Below are 14,058 nucleotides of genomic sequence, written 5' to 3'. Positions count from 1 at the left end.
TCCCACCCCTCCAGCCGGTCACAAAGCACCAAGCTGATCTCCCTGTGCTATGCGGCTGCTTCCCACTAGCTATCTACCTTACGTTTGGTAGTGTATATATGTCCATGCCGCTCTTTCGCTTTGTCACAGCTTACCCTTCCCCCTCCCCATATCCTCAAGTCCATTCTTTAGTAGATCTGTGTCTTTATTCCTGTCTTACCCCTATGTTCTTCATGACATTTTTTTTCTTAAATTCCATATATATGTGTCAGCATACAGTATTTGTCTTTCTCTTTCTGACTTACTTCACTCTGTATGACAGACTCTAGGTCCATCCACCTCATTACAAATAGCTCAATTTCGTTTCTTTTTATGGCTGAGTAATATTCCATTGTATATATGTGCCGCATCTTCTTTATCTTGAGTGAACTTGGTAGTTTGGAAATTTCAAGAAATTTGTCCAATTTACCTAAGTTGTCAAATTTATTGACATCGAGTTGTTCATATTAGTCTCTTATTATCCTCTTATTACGTGTAGAATGTGTAGTGATGTCACCTCTCCCATTCCTGATATTGATCATTGTGTCTTTTCTCTTGTTTTCCTAATCAGTCTGGCTAAAAACTTATCAATTTTATTGATCTCAAGGAATCAACTTTTGGTTTTCATTTATTTTCTCCACTATTTCTGTTTTCTATTTCTTTGATTTCTACTCTTTATATAATTTCTTTTCTTCTGCCTGTACTAGATTTCATTTGATCTTCTTTTTCTAGTTTTTAAGGAGAAAGCTGAAGTTATTGATTTGATATCTTTCTTTTTTTCTAATATTGGTACTTTAGTACTATTAATTTCCCTCTAAGTACGACTTTACCTACATCCCACAAAGTTTGGTACATTGTATTTTCATTTTTATTCAGTTTAAAATACTTTCTAATTTCCCTTTTGATTTATCTTTAAAGATGGGTTATTTAGGGCATCCCTGGTGGTGCAGTGGTTGAGAGTCCACCTGCCGATGCAGGGGACACAGGTTCGTGCCCCAGTCCGGGAAGATCCCACATGCTGCGGAGCGGCTAGGCCCGTGGGCCATGGCCACTGAGCCTGCGTGTCCGGAGCCTGTGCTCCGCAACGGGAGAGGCCACAACAGTGAGAGGCCCACGTACCGAAAAAAAAAAAAAAGATGGGTTATTTAGAAATATATATTTGGTTTCTAAGTTATTGGGAATCTTGTAGATACCTTTCTATTAGTGATTTCTAGTTTAATTCCATTGTGGCCAGAGAGCATATTTTTATGATATGACATTTTAAAAATGTACTGAAACTTGTTTATGGTTTAAAATATGTAAATTCTATTTCTGGGTCTAAGTCACAGGCTGGAGCAGCTGGGGGCATAGAGGTACCATCTTAGCCTATTATGTGTATAGTGCTCCAACCAGAGGGCCTGCCACATGGTTAGAGCTCACTGGGTATTATCAATTAATATATTATTTATGGAGAAGGCTGGGGAAGGTGACTAGTTCAGACCGGAGTGAAGTGAGTTTGGGGAACCTGTGGGATGGAGGCTGGAGAGAAGAGCCCCACTGTCCGCTGGGGTTTGGATGTGGGGCTTAGCAGGAGAGCAGATGTCAGAGCTGAGGTGGTTGGATGGTGTCTGAGAGGGTGAGGATGGGCACGAAGCCACAAGATTAGAGCCAGGACGTCTCCCAGCTCCTCAAGAGCAGCCAAGTGGAGAGAGGTAACTCTAGGCGCCTGATCACAAGGGGGCTGGGCTGGTCCAAGCAAGGTGGCTCCTGCTGCCCTTCTACTACTGCTGTAGGGGGTGGGGGAATTCTACCCCTGCCTGGCTCTTTGGCGGGGACAGAGGCTTTCATGGTGGCTCTAACCAAGTCCTGACATGCTCGGTTTCTAGACTGGAAGAAGCGCTTCATTGGCATACGGATGCGGACCATCACACCAAGGTGAGTGCTGAAGGACGCTGCCCCCTGCCACCCCTCCATTCTCATCCCTCACCTCGAGCTTCCTCCCAGACCCTGGCCCCGACATGCCCGGCCACCTGCAGGTGCTCCAGCAGACCAGACACACTCAGGCTTCCGAGCCTTTGCTCAGGCTGTTCCCTCTGCCTGGAATGCCTTTCCCCCTTTGCCTGATAGGTTCCTTTGGCTTCCATAGGACTCCATTCAGGTGGCCCTCCTCCAGGAAGCCTCCCAGATTAGCTTCCTGTGGCGTCTATAACAAATTACCACAAACTCAGTGGCTTAAAACAATAGAAATTCATTCTCTCACAGTTCTGGAAGCCCACAGTCCAAAATCAAGGTGTCAGCAGGGCTGCGCTCCCCCCGGATGCTCCAGGGGCATCCTTCCTTGTACCTCCCAGCTTCTGGTGGTTCCAGGTGTTTCTTGGATTGTAGTTGCATCACTGCAAGCTCTGCCTTTCTCATCGCATGCCGTCTTCTTCCTGTGTGTCTGTGTCCAATCTCCCTCTTATTTCTCCTATTAAAACACCAGCCATTGGATTAAGGGCCCACCCTAAGTCAGGCTGATCTCATCTAGAGATTCTTAACCAACCACGTCTGCAAAGACCCTATTTCCAAACAAGGTCACGTTCTGAGACCCTAGGTGGACATCAATTTTGGGGGTGCAAGGGACACTATTCTACCTCCCCAGGCTACTCGAGTCGGGGGAGGTGCCTCCTCTTTGCTTGCAAAGCTGTGCTTCCCTCGCCAGCATTGCATTGGTCCCATGGTGTCAGAATTGCCCATCCTCCACCTTGACCATGAGCTCCTTGGGGGCAGGGACTGGGTCCTGCTCATCTGTCTGCTCCCCACCCCTCCCAGAACTCGGTCTACAGCAGAGTGGGTGCCTGGAAATACTAAGTGAGTGAAATAGAGAAGGGGGTGGGGAAGAGGAGGGAGAGGGAGGAAGGAAAGGAAGCTGAAGGGAAGAAAATGCAACGTCAAGTCCAAGGTTTGAAGAAGGAAGAGGTCCTGCACTGGGGAGCTCTGGGAAGAGATAAGCTCACCTGACTGACCCTCCCACCCACTCAGTCCCTAAAATGACCTTCTTCCTGTTTCAGCAACTGTTCACCTAGGGAATAAGTCTGAAAGCAATTTGGAATCAAGACCAATATGCCAATTTATCTTCTGAAGGTGTTCTTTCTCTCTTCCTATCATCCATCCATTCATCCATCACACCATCCATCCAGTCTTCTGCCTCTCCACAGCATCATTCACCCATTGTCTGTTCATCCTCCTCTACCTTTCCTTCCTTCCTCATCCTTCCTCCCCCATCCTCCCATCTATCTGTCCATCACCCTCCCCTCTTTACACTTCTAACCATCCACCTTCACCAAGGTTTCTCTTGAGGAGCCCATGTTGAGTAGCGGACACAGACAAGAATCAGTGACAACGCAGAGTGGTCAGTGGCAGGACAGGGCAATGTGGGAGCCCAAAGGAGACGCCTGGTCTGGCCTGGGTGGTGGAGAGAAGGAAGAGTCAGTTTAGAGGCTCAGAAGAAGTGCCTTAACAGTGGAACTGCCTTTTCAGTTTGGTGGAGGAACTAAAGGCCAGCAACCCAGACTTCCCGGCGGTCAGCAGTGGAATTTACGTGCAAGAGGTTGTCCCAAATTCACCTTCTCAGAGGTAGGCTCCACCAGAGGAAGCAGGGAGACTGGGCAGGTGGGTACAGGGCCTGGGCTGGACTTCACTGATTTGCATGACCTTTAGATTCCTGGCAGCATGACGCAATGTGGAGTGGCAGGTGGGATTCTGGCCAGTCCTCTGAGCCAGAGGCAGGCTGGAGAGGTGAAGGCCGTGCCCTTCCTTGGCCCAGAATGTCCTTTCCTTGCGTCTGGGGAGATAGAGTAGCAGAGGTCACCCCGAGCTGAGAACTCTGCGTCAGCCTGGCTCTCACCAGCCCAGTGGGCCAGCCTGGGTCTGTCTGGGCCAGTGTTCTCATCTACAAAATGGGCATGATTCAGCCTACTCTTCCTGTCCCATGAGACATTGTCAAGATCAAATGAGATAAAGCCTCGTTTTCTTGGAAACCATCAACTACTAGAGAAAGGTCAAATGTTGCAGCACTGTGAGCTGAGGCAGGCAGTGCGGTGGGTGGGGTCTGACGCACTTGCATGGCTGATGCTGTGCCCTAGACCAGCTCTGAGCAAGCGCCCGCCCCTCCTCTGCCTCAGGGCTCCATCTGTGCAGTGGGCGGGCTGCATCAGATCCTGCTTTTAACTGTAACCCTGGGAGCTGGAGGTGGTCCACACTGAGGTCTTGGGCTGCTGGAAGGGGTGAGGGCAGAGTGCGGAGTGGAGCCGGGCAGGTGGGCCCCCCAGCCCCTGTGGCCCCTTCAACCCAACAGGACCCACCTCTCCTTTCTGTTTTGTGTGCTGGGCTGGAAGACGCGGACCCCTTGTGTCCTTCCGCCGTGAACACAGCACGCATGCTCAGCCCGCAGCCGACCTGCAGTAAAAGTTGTTGAAATACCGATCCATGAAGCCAAAGAATAACCACCGCAACTCAAGCTCTTTATTCCGAGTTGCTGCACCCCAGTGATTCAGCAGACAGCAGTCACCAACAGCGGCCACACGCAGGGCACCCCAAGAGCCAGACAGGGGAGCTCGGTGGTGATGGTGGCTGCCGCTGACCAAGGCTGCATGTGAGCTGTGTGTTCCACATGCATCATCTCAATTAATCCTCACTGCAGCCTGGGACACGCAGGCTGCTGCTCTCGCCCCATTGCTCAGGTGGGAAGACTAAGGCTTGGCAAAGTCACTCCTCCGAGGTCACACAGCCCACACATGTGGATCTGGGCGCCATCACCCATGCATCTAACCACGGTGCCACCCTGCCCGCCCTCTGGGTGGAGGGGAAGGTCACAGCGAGTCAGGTGCAGAAAGGGGGGGCCAGCCCAGCTCGCTCTGTCTCTGATGGGAAAGTCTTACGTCAGTATCAACCCCCTGGACCTCGTAATTTGCAAAGCATGTTCCCACATAGGGCTGTAGATGTGGAAACTGAGGCTCGATGGGGCAGAGTACCTGGCCCAAGGCCGCCCAGCTAGGGAGGCGGCAGCCAGAGCGTGACCCCAGCCCTTCTGATGTATAGAAGTAGACCGACAAAGCGCTAGTCCGTCGTAGAACAGTGCTTTCCGTCTGGTGTGAGAGCCTTGCGGTCAGGGCCCTGTCGAAATGAATTTTCTTAATGTGCTGCTGTTAAAGCCCACTGTGCCCAGACCCGGACCCGGGCCTCTCGGGGCGGTGCTGTGACCATGTGTCTCTCCTGTTGGCAGAGGGGGCATCCAAGATGGCGACATCATCGTCAAGGTCAACGGGCGCCCTCTGGCCGACTCGAGCGAGCTGCAGGAAGCCGTCCTGACCGAGTCCCCCCTGCTGCTGCAGGTGCGGCGGGGGAACGATGACCTGCTCTTCAGCATTGTGCCTGAGGTGGTCCTGTGAGGGTGGGGCCCCCTCCCTCCATCGCCGACCGGAGCCTGCAGCCGGGACAGGGGCCAGCAGACGGGCTCCGCCCAGAGCCGCTGCCTCCCATGGGGTCAGGACAAAGGACCGAGGTCGGTCCTCAGCAGAGCCAGAGGCCTCCTCCCCGCCGTGCAGGGCCAGAGCCACGGGCTGGGCTTGGCCAGGGGTCCGCATCTCAGCCTGGGAGGATTGGCTCCAGCATCACGGTGCCCCTGGGGGCAGTCCAGTGTCCCCCCGCCCACCAAATGCTCCTGAGGGCCCTTCCAAGTTCCCAGATCTAGAAAACTCTTCTATTTTCCCGGAGGAAGTCCCATCCTCTCTCCCGCCTTCCTGCCTTTGCACCTGTTGATAGGATACCTCTCTCTGGAATGCCCGCTGCCCCTCCCCTCCCCTCACTGACTCTCACCTGTTCAGGTCTCAGCCCCCCAGCCTCCTCCTCTCCCAGGTGCGCCTCCCTGGCCTCCCACACCCAGTAGCACAGCGCCCACCACGTTGAATGACCAGGGCTGTCTGCCCGGCCAGTCTGCTCCCCTTGAGGAGTCAGGTGTGACGGGTCTGGCCCGGAGCTGGCACCGCGGGATGTCCCCTGGCTGTCCAGCCAATCCCTAGGGCTTGGCGATGAGGTCCGCCTTCCCAGGCGCAAGAGAAGCTGGCAGGGAGCAGAGCGTGTCTGACCCCCTGGAAGGCCGCCCGTCCTCTGGGAGAGGCCCCTGGGGTGGAGGGCAGAGGGCAGAGGAAGCTGGGACCTGCAGGGGGAGGGGAGGGGAGGACTGAGCCGGCTGCACCTCCCCTGGCTGTTCTGTGTGGAGCGGGACTCAACGGCATCGCCCAGGAGCAGGCAAGGTGCTCCCCTCTCCGCGGGGAGCCTGTTTCCAGGTGGCCCCGTGAGCTTCACTGTGCAGCCCGGTCCCCCATGTTGCTTGTACTGTATGTTTCTCTACTGTATGGGAATTAAAGTTTACAAGCACACGGTCCTGTGCCAGCAGGGGCGTCTGGGGCAGCCCACTCGCCGCTGTGCAGCTTCTCCTGACCCAGAGCTGACACATCAGTGGGCACGGAGACCCGGAGCCAACCTCCTGGAGCAACCAGGCATCGCCACGCCCCAGCCGCCCCACCACTCAGCCCTGGCTCCCCACTTACTCCCAGCCCCCCAGTCCCTGGCAAGACCCCTCCCTTCCCCATGCCATGGCCTCTCCCCCCAGGCAGGAGGGTCCTGAGACCACCGACCTTCTGGCAGTTGGGCAGAGCCCTTGGAGAGGCACCTGGCTGGCAGCGGCGAGTCCGCTGAGTGTGCAGTGTGTGCCCGGCTAGGCCGTGTGATAAAGGCTTCCCTGCATCTGTGCTGTGTCATGCTCACTGCAGACCACCCAGCAGCAGGGAATGAGGCAGAACAGGAGGGACAAAGCTCGCTGCCCCGGAACACTGCAGGGGCTGCCCAGGGATGGCGGGAGGTGTGAACTTGCCCAGGGCCAGCTCCGAGGGTCACAAGTGGGGTTGTGAGGGTGAGGGGCACCCATCAGGGCTGAGAGGGAGGGGTCCAGCCCTGTGTGCTGGACCACCGGCCCGGAAGGATCAAGGCCCCTTGGTTCCAAACCTCACAGAGCGGCAGGGTCTGCCGCCAGCCGGCCTCTGTGTGACCGCGGCCACCTTCTGCCTCGGGGGTGGGGCGGGGTAATGACCTCAGACTGCAGACTGCAAGCTTTTCCGAGCTCCGAGAGCCTGGGGTTCAGTAGGTCCAGACTTAAATGACCCGCCACGGGGCGAATTTCAGGAGATGGTCTCAGACGGCCATGGCGGCAGCCGGAATCATGCTCAGTACCTAGGAGGGCTCACAGGAGATGCGTGGAGACAGGCACGCCGGGCGCTGGAGATGCTGAGTGTGGCCAGCTGGCTGGATGGAGGAAGGGAAATCGGACCAAAAAGCACTCAGCACCCACACTCAGAAAAGAACCAGAAACTGTCACAGGCGGCTTTTTAATGACGGCTCTGGGATCTGGTTCACCATCCCAGTTTTGCAATCCCAGGGCTCAGATGATCATGTGAGCTGAGCACCCTTCTCAGTCCCCACCCCTGGGCCGTACCCAGGCCCTGCTGGGGAAGGAGGGGGCCAGGCACAGAGGCAGCCCTGCAAGGCACCTCCCAACCCCTATCGTGCCGTGGTCCCCACTGCCTGCCGGTCCGCCCGCCCCCTCCTGTCCACCCCGAGCTGGACTCCACAGTTACAGCCCACCCCGGTGCCAGCATCCTCCGAAAACGCCAGAGCACGGCCCCAGAGCCTGGTTCAGCCCACACCGTGGGGCTGCACGCCTCCCAGCCAGCCCCCATCCCTCCCCTCCCATCCAGAGTGGGCCACAGCGTCCCCACAGAGCAGGCCCCGTGCCATCCCACCCCTCAGTCGAGAATAGCCCGAACGTCCGAAGCCTGTCCACCCTCTGAGGTCTCTGCTCTCGCTCCCACCGGGCAGGCCCCCTGCTTTGCACACTTGCAACGGCCCGCACAGCGTGGTCCTTGCTCTCCATCTTCAGCCGTCCCGAGCACATGCCCAGCGGCCACTTGGTCCCCCCCTGAGAGTAAGGAGGCCGGGGCCGTGGAAGCGGCAGTCCAGGACATGGCCGCTGGCGCGTGGGCCTGGACTTGGGCAGAGGGTGAGCTGGAAGCAGGGCGCTGAGAGTAGAGCCTCAGACTTGACCAGGGCCAGGCATCTGAGAGGGATCTAGGGTCCAAGATCAAGGGGATCCATTCGGTTCCTGGCGGGAGCGGCTTCCCAGCTGCAGAGGCTGCTGCTTTCTGTGTGCACACATGGTGCGGGGGGCTGCCCATAGGGCTGGCAATCCCACCATGGAGTCCCCACCCTCACCGAGCCCTGCTCAGCCCCAAGGCCCCAACTCTACCTACCATCACGCTGCGGATAGGGCTTCAGCATATGAATCAGGGGGACACAATCCAGTCCTTAGCACAGCAGCAGGGGTGGGGAAGGGAGAGAAACCAACTGAGGCCTGCGGTGTTGAGCTTGTGGGCTCAGGCAACGGGGCGGACCCGGCTGAGACCCTCCGAAGAGCTGTGCAAAATGGAAAGCGGGGTGGTCGCCCGCAGACCCCACCCTCCTTCATTCCAGGGGGCGGAGCTAGTGTCCGCTATGCCCAAAGGGAGCCCCCAGGCCAAAGGCAGAGGGACGCAGGCCCTGGAGGTAATGCTGACAGCGAACCCAGAACTGCCCCCCCCACAGCTGCAGGTGACCTCAGAGGTGGGACAATGTGGGGGAAACCAACAGCCCCTCCTGCCTGAGACTTTGAGAGACAGACGTCGGGCGTGCCCAGCACTTGCCCAGTAGATCCAGTCGGATCACGCGCTTGCAGTGCCCCAGACAGGTCGCCGCCGGCTCCCTCTGGGCATTTCATGGAGCCGTCTTCCCCTGAGGTGTGGAGCTGGGGTGGACTGGGCTCCCTGAGCGTGGCCTCTGCGGGCAGCAATGGTGACCAATTCATCAGCAACCCCCCTTCTCCACCGCCACCCAGATACCCTCGGGTTTGGAGGAGAGGGAGGAAGGGGGCAGACGTGGGACGCAGCCCCACTGCTCAGAGAGGGCGGGGTGAGACCCATCTGTCCCTAAAGCGGCTTTGCTGAAGTAAGTGCTGGATTAAATGTCACATAGGGCACTTCCCTGGCAGTCCAGTGGTTAGGACTCTGCGCTTTCACTTAGGTGGCCTGGTTCCATCCCTGACCCGGGAATTAAGATCCTGCAAGCGGCATGGCACCGCCAAAAACAAATGTAGAAACAATAAATGCTGGAGAGGGTGTGGAAAAAAGGGAACCCTCTTGCACTGCTGGTGGGAATGTGAATTGGTACAGCCGCTATGGAGAACGGTATGGAGGTTCCTTAAAAAACTACAAATAGAACTACCATACGAACCATCAATCCCACTACTGGGCATATACCCTGAGAAAACCATAACTGAAAAAGAGTCATGTACCAAAATGTTCATAGCAGCCCTATTTACAATAGCCCGGAGATGGAAACAACCTAAGTGTCCATCATCGGATGAATGGATAAAGAAGATGTGGCACATATATACAATGGAATATTACTCAGCCATAAAAAGAAACGAAATTGAGCTATTTGTAATGAGGTGGATGGACCTAGAGTCTGTCATACAGAGTGAAGTAAGTCAGAAAGAGAAAGACAAATACTGTATGCTGACACATATATATGGAATTTAAGAAAAAAAATGTCATGAAGAACATAGGGGTAAGATAGGAATAAAGACACAGATCTACTAAAGAATGGACTTGAGGATATGGGGAGGGGGAAGGGTAAGCTGTGACAAAGCAAAAGAGCGGCATGGACATATATACACTACCAAACGTAAGGTAGATAGCTAGTGGGAAGCAGCCGCATAGCACAGGGAGATCAGCTTGGTGCTTTGTGACCGGCTGGAGGGGTGGGATAGGGAAGGTGGGAGGGAGATGCAAGAGGGAGGGGATATGGGAACATATGTATATGTATAACTGATTAAATTTGTTAAAAAAAAAGTAAAAAACAAACAAACAACAAAAAAAAAAAAACAAATGTCACACAGCAGGTTCCTGACTCACAGTCTGGCCCCAAAGTGCCCAAAATGTCACTTCACGTCCGCTTGCTCCCTGCCACCAGCTCCCTGGGTGACATGGCTCCCCTACCCTCCGTGACCTCAGGTTGTCCACGTGTGAAATGGGAGGCAGGAGGTGGGGCTCGTAGCACAGGAGTCAGCTGGGCCGTGGTCTCAGCTCAGCCCCTCCCTGGCTGACCTCTGTCGGGGCCCTTGACTCCACACTTCTGCATCCAGGGAGGCCTATGGATGCCACCTCCTGGGAGGAGGGACCCCTCGCCTGATGCTGGAGGCTGCCTGCTTGCCCACCCCCGCTGGCCCTGCGGTGATGGACTCTGTGGCAGTCAAAGCCTCTGTCCTCCGCCAGCCACTCAGCCCTGACCGCCCCCCGCTGGGCAGAGCTGGCCTCTCTGCGGCTCCTCCAGCTGCTCCTGGAGAAGAACAGCTTTCTCAGAGCCCGCCAGCTGCCGCCCAAGCCGAGTGCAACCCCCAGGCTCCTGATGCAACCCCTGGTGGCTGAGCTCACAGCCCACCCCATACTCTGCGTCCCAGGAGCTGTAAACAAGGTGCTGAGAAGGTCAGAGCCCCGTGGGGAGGGGGACCCCCACTTCCAGCCTCGGGGTCCCTTCCTAAACACCTGGAGTTCTAGAAGGATGGGACTGGAAGGGGCATCACAGCTTACCAAACAACCCATTGCACAGAGGCTGAAACTGAGGCCCAGAGAGGCGAAGGGCCTGGGGTCACACATGAGCTGGGGGCTGGCCTGCAGGGGACAGGGCTGGGCCAGAGCAGACAGCTGTGGCCACAGCTGCAGCCACAGCTGCAGCAGAACAAACATCCATCTGCCCGAGCACGTGGGACCGGGCCAGGAGCTCCCAGAGCCAGTGTTCCAGGGTAGGATTGCTGTGAGCAGCAGACCTGCAGGTCGTGGCATCTTCCTCCCAGAGTTCCCCTGCGGCCCCTCAGGGATTAGTGGATCCAGAACACAGTGACCAAAGATGGAAATTCTGGAATGGGTCAGGTGCGACGGAAACAGCAGAGGACTGGGCACTGATACCCCAGCCTTGAGCAGTGCCTGGGGGAGACCAGGCTGGGGCCCACCTGCCAACACTGCCCAGCTCTGTGTCTCCATAGGGCGGGTCCCGCCTCCAGTCACCCCCTGCCTTCCACCACAGGCGTGGACACTCGCCTCCCCGCCTCCCCGCCTCCCCGCAGCCCCCATGGCTGCCCCGCCCTTGCTGCATGTTTATCAGGTCTTTCGGGATCTGACTCTGCTCTCATCTCCCTCTGCTCACTTGCCCCCGTCCGTCTTTGTGCGAGCCGCTCTCTCTCCCTGGACGCTCTCCCAGGCTGCCCTGTGCCTGCTTCTTTCTACTGACCATCCCCTCCATGGTAGGCTGAAAAATGGTCCCACAGGTGTCCACGTCATACCCCCCAGAACCTGTCATGTCACCTCACGTGGCCAGAGGGACCTTGCAGCTGTGATCAGGTGCAGGATCCTGAGATGGGAGGTCACCCTGGATTCTCCGGCGGTGGGGCACGTGACCACAGCGTCCTTATAGAGCGAGGCCGGAGGGTCAGACAATGGATGTGAGGTTGGGGTGACATGAAGGGGCTGAAGGCTGTGGGAGCCTCTGGAAGCTGGAAAAGATGGGGAAGTGGATTCTCCCCTGGAGCCCCCAGAGGAACCAGCCCTGCCCACACCTGGAATTCAGCAGTGACACTGACCCTGAGAACTTCGACAGTAAGTTGCATTGTTTTAAGTCACTGCATTTATGGTGATTCGTGACAGCAGGAACCTGAACCCTCTCTAAAGCCCATCTATCCTCTCTCTCCAGGAAGCCTGGCTGCACCAGTCCCCCAGGGAAGTCCCTGCTTCCCACATCCAGTCTGTCCCACTGTTCAGTTGTATACTGACCGCTTCCTTTCCCAGAAGGCCGGCTCCAGGAGTTTGTGAATTTCTCTGAAGTCCCAGCCACGTCCCCAGAGCCAGCCCGGTGCCTGCAGCAGAGCAGGTGCTCAGGGAAAACACTCCACTCAGGTGGGGCTCATGAAACCGAGGTCCTCTTAGGTCTAACATTCGGGGGCCTGTGCCTGCTGCGTCACTGCAAGCCAGATCCCCAAGTTCCATATCAGGGAAGGCCAGATACCCAGGGGCGTGGAGACTTGGGGAGAGAAGGGGAAGAGCGATGGGTGGGGGGGGCAGGAATGGCCCCAATTTCCTCATTGCCACGGATTTCTCTGAGCCCCGGGAACAAGCCTCCCTACACCCGCAGGTGTCCACTCTGATGGAGCAGACCACGTGCTGTCCCCTTACCCACCCAGAGTCACCAAGCTCCACCAGGGACTCGCTCCAGGCTCTGGGGACACCTCCGGCCAGGAGAGCCTCCCGGGGAAATGGACCGTCCTCCTCAATTTGGCCTCCATCCTGTTCCTTCCCCTCACTTCACAGGAGACCCCCCCACTCTGGGGCCACCCCTCCAGGGCTCCTCAGAGGTGGTGAGCCTCTCACCTCACCCCTCACCCCTCATCCACTGAGAGGGGCCCTCCTCCCTCCGGCTGCCCAAGTCCTCTCTGACGTCCGTCATCTCTACATACGGTGGTCACAAGCCAGACGCTGTCCCACAAATGGCTACCCTCTGTCTTCTCAGGTCCAGAGGCGAGGCCAGAGTCTGGCCCTGACCCACCTCTGCAGACCCTCCCAGACTCACAGCCCCGGCCCCTCCAAACCCAGGTAAACGGAACAAGATGTGACAGCACACGTGCTCACACTGCACATGCGACTATGCACACGGCCACATGTAAATATACACACACAGGCACGTGTGCACACACACAGCACACGTGAGTGTGCACAGGGCACACGTGTAAATATACACACAGACATGTGCACGCACACACAGCACACGCACGCGACCGCCCTGCTCCCCATCGCACCTCTGTCGGCGTGCCGTGTCCTTGTGCACATTTCTTTTCATTCCACGTGTCAGGATACCCACTTTTCTTGAATTCAATGTCGTCTTCTCCTATCAATGTCTTTTTCATTTTGGTTGAAATGTTCCCTCAAGGAAATGTTTTCTAAAAATGGCGCAGTGGGTAAATGGAGAGCTGACGTGCTTGAAACGTTTTTATTTTTTCAGAATCACGTTTCCTGTGAAGTGTGACACATAGAGAAAAGGGCCCACGCCTACGGTGGAGGGTATCATCTGAAAACAAACACACACCGCCAGCACCACCTTGTCAAGAACAGCAGCCTGACAGCCGCCACACCACCTGCAGTCCCTCCCGCGACACCCCCTCCTTCCCTCACTTTGTGGTCACAGCATTTCCTCCCTTTGCTTTAAAGTTTTACCACCTACGCCTGCATTGCTAAACACAAGTTGAGTTTCGCGTGCATCTTTCACTATTGAAAACGGGACCCTGGGCTTCCCTGGTGGCGCAGTGGTTGAGAGTCTGCCTGCCGATGCAGGGGACACGGGTTCGTGCCCCGGTCCGGGAGATCCCACATGCCGCGGAGCAACTGGGCCCGTGAGCCATGGCCGCTGAGCCTGCGCGTCCGGAGCCTGTGCTCCGCAACGGGAGAGGCCACAACAGTGGAAGGCCCGCGTACCGCCAAAAAAAAAAAAAAAAAAGGGATCCCACGATGTGTCCTCATTTGTGTGTTTTACCAAATATGCTGCTTGTGAGCCTCATCCACAGTGATGTGTGGCTTTAGTTATTGATGTTCATCGTCACTGTAGAGCATCTGGTCCATGAGTACCTGTCTCCTGGTGACAGACACTTGGGCTGTTTCCGGCTCGGGGCTGTGCCCCAGCTCTTCCAAGCAGCCGTGAGCATGTGTGTGTGTCTCCAGCGACTGGGCAAGCATTTCTGCTGGGTGCCTGTCTAGGAGTGAAACAGCTGGGTCATTGGATGCATGTATATCCCATATCCCATCTGGGTAGAAATATAAGCTTTTTGAAGTGGTTTTACTAACTTGCACTCCCCCCACCCCCCGCGTGGATGAGCGCTCTCACTGCTCCATA

The 14,058-nt window shown here is 56.3% G+C and overlaps 1 protein-coding gene across 3 annotated transcripts in view; it reads left to right on the top strand.

Annotated features, from left to right (window-relative positions):
• The window catches only part of HTRA3 (HtrA serine peptidase 3), a 33,222-nt gene extending 27,650 nt beyond the window's left edge, over nucleotides 1-5,572 (top strand). For 2 of the 3 annotated variants that reach the window (XM_082644625.1, XM_082644623.1), the window contains 3 exons: nucleotides 1,884-1,932; nucleotides 3,517-3,612; nucleotides 5,261-5,572. In XM_082644625.1, the coding sequence (XP_082500751.1) occupies nucleotides 1,884-1,932; nucleotides 3,517-3,612; nucleotides 5,261-5,426 (311 nt within the window). In that variant the 3' untranslated portion in view covers nucleotides 5,427-5,572. Of the gene's footprint in view, nucleotides 1-1,883; nucleotides 1,933-3,516; nucleotides 3,649-5,260 lie in introns of all 3 variants that reach the window. The other variant, XM_082644624.1, reaches the window with a different exon arrangement.
• The last annotated feature ends 8,486 nt before the right edge of the window (nucleotides 5,573-14,058 follow it).

This window comes from Mesoplodon mirus, assembly GCF_964341445.2.
Source record: "Mesoplodon mirus genome assembly, chromosome: 2".
Taxonomy (NCBI): domain Eukaryota; kingdom Metazoa; phylum Chordata; class Mammalia; order Artiodactyla; family Ziphiidae; genus Mesoplodon; species Mesoplodon mirus.
This window is presented reverse-complemented; position numbering and strand designations above follow the sequence as displayed.